The 7302-nt window shown below is 43.3% G+C and overlaps 1 protein-coding gene across 1 annotated transcript in view; it reads right to left on the bottom strand.

The window, feature by feature from the left end:
* Positions 1 to 2158: 2158 nt before the first annotated feature.
* The window catches only part of twz (BTB/POZ domain-containing protein twz), a 43179-nt gene continuing 38035 nt past the window's right edge, over positions 2159 to 7302 (bottom strand). Inside the window, exons 3-5 of the mRNA XM_069057135.1 lie at positions 6923 to 7114; positions 2886 to 3091; positions 2159 to 2832 (exon numbers count right to left, since the gene is read on the bottom strand). Of these exons, the coding sequence (XP_068913236.1) occupies positions 2369 to 2832; positions 2886 to 3091; positions 6923 to 7114 (862 nt within the window). The 3' untranslated portion in view covers positions 2159 to 2368. The remainder of the gene's footprint in view (positions 2833 to 2885; positions 3092 to 6922; positions 7115 to 7302) is intronic.

The following is a 7302-nucleotide window of genomic DNA, read 5'->3' as shown; positions in this document are numbered from 1 at the left end:
CAGATGACGCCGGACAAGGATTCGATCCCCGAGCGACGCTTCGCCGCTCACGAAATGCGGTTATCGCGGATCGGCAAACGCGCAAAGTTTCGCCGGGGCGCCCCCCAAATTTAATCACCAAAAACATTCGTCACAGACGCAAATGAGACCCACGAGCGGCCGTGAAAATAGAAATCAGCTCGTAGATTAACTCGGACGGCTATTACTGGTCACGCGCAAGTGGGTCACACCTGTCATTACCGTCCTCCACAGGTCATTTAAAAATGTTGTTTCTACCAACTCCTCTCGATGCAACACTTGATCCTAACCTAAAATAAAAACTCGATAAATTTTGCATTTTTGCCTTCAAGTAAGGCCTGAAAACTGAGAAAAACTTAAAGAAAAAAAAAGAGTGTGTCCTTAAGACCACACGACAGAAGTGAAAACTTCTACGTATGATGCTCGTTACTGATTTTAAGTAACATGTACCTATTTTATAAAAAATATATTATTATGGATGATAGTACTTACTTGGAGGAATAAGGAGCAAGGCATAAATAATTAATATTATTTAAATCCAATGCTGTTTTTAAATAAACATCAAAAATCTGTATTTTTCAACAGAAACCATAGAAACTGCAAATACGTCCGCTTTTAGAGGTACACTCTGGCAAAATTTGTGAGGTTAGGTTTGGATGTTTCAGTTTTATTTTCTTGACGATGATGACGATGAACACAACACAAGTTTTCACAGCAATACCAATACCCTGTATTATGATCATTTGTCCATTTTCCTCTTCACATTTTGCTACACAAATTTTTCCAATAGATGAATTGTTGAAGCCATATAATGGAGAATTACGTATTAAATGCTACATTCATCTGTAAACTTACAATATTTGTCGTGTCTTTATCGTTTATATTATATAAAACTATACAGGGTATTTCACGAGTGATAATGAGACTGACGGAATAATAAATTCAACCCACAATACATTTTCAAAAAAGCCGGACATTTTAATGACAGTAGCCAGCTTTTTTCGGAAATATAGTGTGGGGTGCATTTTAAATTACGTCAGGCTTATTATTACTCGTGAAATATCCTGTATATATATACAGTGACTCCTGCAGCTCTGCACTGAGGTCAGTCAGGTCACAACACAACATACAGTCGCGAGCAATAAATTTTGGTCGTCAAGGTCATTCTTTAACACAATCGAAAATGCTCCATTGTAAAACAGTCGTAAATATCATATCATATCATACATTATGTTGTATGACATTAATTGTCATTTTTTTTCTCATTTTTTTGACACTTTGTTGACATGGGCATAATTAGGCAGGGAAACTTTTTAAATCTGTGATAATCTAACCAAATTTTGAAATGACATTGACGACCAAAATTTATTGTTCGCGACAGTAGGTACAATGAAAATTTTAAATTGACAAGTGACGTACAGTTGATTGTTTTTCGCTCGCTCCGCTAAAAAACTCGACTCCTTTGATTTTAGTTTACCGTGTCGTGCTGCCCACGATTTTCCAATTTTAGCTTGTGCTGCGAACGATTTTACCGTGTCGCATGAAACTAATTCACTGCCCGGGAATAAAATGTACCTACCTATGTGGCGCGCTTAAAGAAGTTTTCACTTCAAAAATCGTAGTCGACATCGGCAAATAAAATAACATTCATCTGAATCAATCTACGAGTCCAATTTTGTTTTTCTAGTATTTTTTATAATACTGTGTATGGAAATCCGCTTTTAACGGACTTTCTTTATAGAAAAGAAGTGTCCTGGTTTTTTTCACGAGTTTTTTTGTTATTATTACATATCGATCAGCAAATACTGCTTTGCCTCGATGGCAGATGGTCGCCGCGTGACCTTGAAGCTTCACTTTTGCCCCGCGGAGATCTTTTGCAGAGAAAAGTGTCGTTTTCAGGGTAGAATAACTTGCAGAGATGCAAAAAGACTTTAATTATTTGATTTAGGTGTGATGTTTGTGGTGTATCAGTTGATAAGAAAGAGATGTGCTAATAGTTAATATTTATTGTGAAGTAGCACACTTTACAACAGTATAATGGTCGATCCGCCAGCTGCCGCAGCATCCAGTCGTCACTGTATTCTTAAACGGATCACAGCCGAGTAGATCTAATGAGATCAGCGAAATAATGCTCAACCCATGAACAAGAAAAAATACAATATTAATATAATTATTTACATAGTATTAAACTTAACCACTAGCAAACAAACGTATTAACAATTAGATCATTCTCCAAACTAAAGTAAGGCATGTCTTGACAATAGGATGATAAATTACAACTAACGAGAACATAAATTAATGAATTGTTGCGTCACGAACGCTGATTGTCGGGATGGTGGAACGTGTCCGGTCAGCCGGGCAATATCTTCCTTATGAACAGGTACTCGGAGAACTGCTGGCCTTCGACGCCGCCCCCGTTGCTCGCCGCCAACTTGAACCCGGCGTTCAGGAGCCTCGTTATCACCTGGACCGAGTTGAGCTTGCAGTAGCCGTTCAGCGGGAAGCGGATGACGTGGTGGACGTCCTGCTGGTTCCAGGCGACGCCGGAGCGGGCGTCCATCATCGCCTGGTTGGTCTCGGGGAAGACCTCGTCGAGCAGGGAGCGGTCGCCGGAGAGCATGATGCGCTCCCCCAGGTCCGGGCTGACGTGCAACGCCACGCACTCGTACATGTCCTGGCCCAGCTGGCGCGAGTTCTCGGAGGAGGCGCCGTGGGGGCGGCCGAAGCCGGCGCTCTTCAGCGAGTTGCCGCAAGGAGCCAGCGCGCCGTTCTTTATCCGGTCCTTCTTCAGCTGCTCCAGCTGGCGGACCATGGCTGCAAAGCTCGAATGAAGATTGTCCTTCGGGAGTGACTCGGGGACTACTTACGTCCTATGTCGAAGTACCGGGCCTCTTCCAGGAGCAGGTCCAGGTCGGTGAAGTTGTCAGGGATGAGGAGACGCGCGTTCCGCATGAAGTTCAAGATGTGGCGGAACATGCCGCCGTCGCGGTCGATGAAGTAGTGCTGCTTCAGGGAGTCCAGCACGATGGGGATGCTGCCGTTGAACAACTTGGCCAAACGCGACTCCGGGTACCTGGAACAAGATTTAACAATACAAGAATACAATTCGTTCGCATCTCCGAAACCAGGCATCGCAGGTACACAACGTCAAGGTCAAAATGTTCGTTTTCAAGTCCAGTTCATGAATATGTAAAACTATTCGACGCATCTTCGTTGGTATCGGAAAAATGACACGGCAAAGAATTTGCAAGATGCAGTCACCAAAAAATGGTTATACATTAAAATCTACAAACGTTAGGGGTGTGTCATGTTGAGCTTTATTGTAGACCTCGACGAGCTTTACATCTCTGACGAATATCGCTTTCGTCTGACACGATTTACTCGGAAGTCGTCAGTCGTCGCCACGCCACGCGGGCACCCCGATTTTTAAATTAATCCCTGGTGCATAAACACCTCAGAAGGATTATCTCGGGCGTTCCCCGGACTAGATATTATCAACAATTTTGTCTGACCAGTAGGTAATAACGCTTCATTAATTAATATTGTTTGTTCCTCGTTCCATTACAATACGTGCGGTGTATTTCCCGTGTGTGGGTCAATAAACCATCACCATTATCATATTGACTGCTGATGAAGCAGTAAAAGGCGTCCGTTGCTCCGCCGTAGATAATCTCTCGGCATTACATCTGACACCTCGATAAGTTCTAAGAGAATTAAGTTTGATGCTCAGAGGATTATTGCGCGCTGATGATTAATAAACAAGAACCAGGTGCTAAGACCGATCTTGTTAAGCAGAAACCGCACCTGGTGCGTCCGAATGATGGGACGAGTTGACAATAAATTCCGAAGCACGCCACGGGACGGCAGCTTCTCGAGTGGTTAATAGTCGGGATTTATGGAAAAGCGAACGCAACGCCGAGTCTAGTACTTGCGACGCTTGTTAGTCGCGTTTATTGGTAAATTTATACCAGAACAGTATTTGCCACATTTGTCTTTTAATCGTGAATCCGACGTGAGAGGATTTTCTCGGTCGTCTCTTCTAATCGGACTGTTCTTGGGGCAATTTGGCCTAATTGCGAACTCGTAACTGACCCGACCCGCTCTCGGCCACGGAATTATCTCACACCCAGCGGTGATAACTGGTCCAGCTTATCTTCCAAGCAGAGACCGAACACCGTAGCCAGGCGCTTAGCGCGCCGTTTTGCGTTCGGAAGGTGCCAGGTTCGAATCCCAGAGCAGCGCCTAATCTGTGTGGGTTTTTTTCGGAGTTGTCCCACACCATTGCATCTCGATGTGTCCAAAAAGCGCATATCGAGTGTCCCGGTGTCGGTTGGCAAAAATGCGCGAGTTGGCGGCGTCAAAACGACGTGATCTCGGCGAGCGATCCGCGAGCGGCGTGGTGAATGGAGTGCCGTGCTTATAAACAATAGCCGACTGCACAATAAACCGGCGCTTGTACAGCAACGTAACGAAATTATTATCGTAACAAACTGCACCATTGTTTTGGATTTGGCTCGGAGGGAAAGAATACAAAAGTGCAGGCGGGTTGCGGTGGGCATAGACGTGCGCCGAGTGCAAATAGGGATACAACAGGCGGCGGATAACGAATGCAGACGCGGCCTTATCGCTGAAGAATATACTGACTCGGCCCCCGAGGTGATCACACGGAATGCCCATGTTGGGCCGGCGGTGTGGGCAGCGATGACTCGCGCTCGCCGAACACGCCAACGAACAACAAAGGCGAAAGTGCGAGATTGTGGCAGGTTCGCCGAATTTCACGTAATCGACCCTCGAACACCGTTTAATCGAAAAACTATAAAACGTTTATGTCCCATTGGGGTTTTGAGACGACGGACACACCACTCCATCAACAGCGACGACTTGTGAAGCTGTTAAAGTCAGATTTGCTTCATGCAAATGTTGACTAACGCTGCGTGGAGGGAAAAATGAGATTCGAGTTTGTCAACATTGAACGAACGAATCTTCCACAGTTTCTGAAGACTTTTCCAATTGTTTCTTGGACCAATCAAAACGTCAACGATAGAACTTTTAATTGATAGATGTCAAAACTGAGTAAATCTGAACGTCACGAATCTTCGCTCAAAATTCGATCTCTGCTTTTTGTTTCTTTGGGAAGCAGAGCAGAGAAGTTTACTAAGATGTTTAGGGCAAAGTTGGAGAAAAATCTTCATATTTGTTAAACAAACGAGTTCTGTTTCGTTGAAGATTATATGAAGTTGTTTCGAGTACCAGAAACACTGCAACAATTTAAGGAATTTAGATTGGACGTGGCGAGCTGTCCTTCGTATCGGCCGGACTTGGCCCCATCAGACCATCACTTATTTCGACGCAGATATTTGAGAGGAATTAGATAACTTTTGCAGATTCAAGAACAGAGAATTTATACAGGGTGTCTTAAAATTATCGTATTCCGAGTTCGGGGCTTAGTAGGGGACATCCTGTTGACCAAGTAAAAATGTTTAAAAAAAATTGCTGTCACTTTGGAAAAAAATATCAAAGTTGCCAATATTTGTTCAAAAGTACCCGATTAATATTCTAGCTGTGTTGTACTTCCCTTTTGAACACAAATTGGAAAAATAAAATTTTTATTTTTTCGAGATAAAGCTGTTTTTTCAAGAAATGTCTTTTCATTTATATTTTAATATTTTACATAATCATCCTCACCATATTTCAAAATGAATGTCAACCATTTATATTTTTTATTTGAAGAAAACATGATGAAAAGTTTGAATCTTCAGACCCATATATCTTTGTAAAGAGCTCCCCTATATTTTTTATTTTATTTTTTCGACATTCCTGAGATTTTTCCCTACAAGGCCCCCGACTTGGAACACGTTAATTTTGCGACACCCTGTAGATGTGACATTGAAAATTTTAAGTAACGACAGTCGAGTGTTGTTTTTGTGTGGATTTTTTACTTGAAAACCTGCATTATTTATAATAATGGGTTCGACCAAAGCGATTGAGATTTGTGAGAATTTCTTTTGAGATTTTTAACCAATATCATGTACTAGTGAATGATTCACTTGTTAATAAATTGTTACATTTATTACTTCCCATTGTTTCAAAGCCATCTGTTCTAGATGCTTAATTCTTGTGGAAGGAATACCTAATTAAAATAGAAATGCAAGTACGAGTGTCTGCAATGATGAATCTTAGTTCCCAAATCAAACACTCGTGGCGCGCGACGCCTGGCGCGAAATTTAAATTGAAACCACGCCCCCTCACTTTTCACAATTCTTTACAAGGTGTTCTCACGTAAAAACTTCAAAATGGAATCACGATAAAATAATGATGAAACTGTTTTGTAAAACATTGAAAAAATTTGCTTGAAAAATGACCAAATAATATAAAAAAAAAAAAGAACGTTGTGAGAACAGTCGGGTGGGCCGCCTCACCCTCGAGCCCACTAATTCGACGTAATGAACGAGATAAGGGAACCCCCGTCATTATGAAGCGCCCATCAATTTATTAGTTTTTCCGCTCTAATGAAGCTCCCGCCACGGCCCATTTAAAATTTATTATTTTCCCACCGTAATTTATGGCCCATTACGGCGACACTCGCCGCAATATTTCCTGCACGTTTATCAGCATCAATATTAACAGTGGTGAATGTTGAATTATTTAGTTGTTGGCTATGAGCTATATGTACACAATATTTTATTCTTTTATCTGCGCGGCATGTGCTAGCCGGTATCGGCCTGATTTATGGGGGGCTCGATTCAGATGGCCGATATTGTAAACACTTTAATGCTATATGATTTAACCTTTAACAGTTTTAGAGCATGCTTTGCCGAGATTTATGTGCATTCCGGAGATGGCGCGCGATGTCCGTCCGGGGACGGAGCCCGGGGCGGTCACGCCGCCCCCCCTCGACACTCACTTGGTCAGCGTCTCCAGCGACGACGTGTAGATCGTGCCGCCGACGTCGATGTGGACGGGCGCCGTGTACCTGGAGGCGGCGGCGACGCACGGGATTCCCGTTATTTTGTTGTAACTGACGGCGGGCGGCGTCGGCGACGACGAGTTCGACATCGTGGGGGAGGTTGCGGGGGAACTGCTTGGCGACATCAGCCTGGAACGGAGAGACTTCGATGAGACGTCAACAGACAAACTCACCAACAACCAATAACAACGCAAACAACGTCTTGCTTCAAATTCCCTCGTCCTCCCCTTGGCGAGGTTCTCTCTGCGCTAAACATTCACACCCAGCGATGAACTACATCGCTTGCTCGGTTAAGCCGGCTTAAACAATAAGTCTGT

The sequence above is a fragment of the Tenebrio molitor genome, chromosome 1, assembly GCF_963966145.1.
Source record: "Tenebrio molitor chromosome 1, icTenMoli1.1, whole genome shotgun sequence".
Classification (NCBI taxonomy): Eukaryota; Metazoa; Arthropoda; class Insecta; order Coleoptera; family Tenebrionidae; genus Tenebrio; species Tenebrio molitor.
Note: the sequence above shows the minus strand (reverse complement) of the source record. Positions and strands in the feature narration are given on the sequence as shown.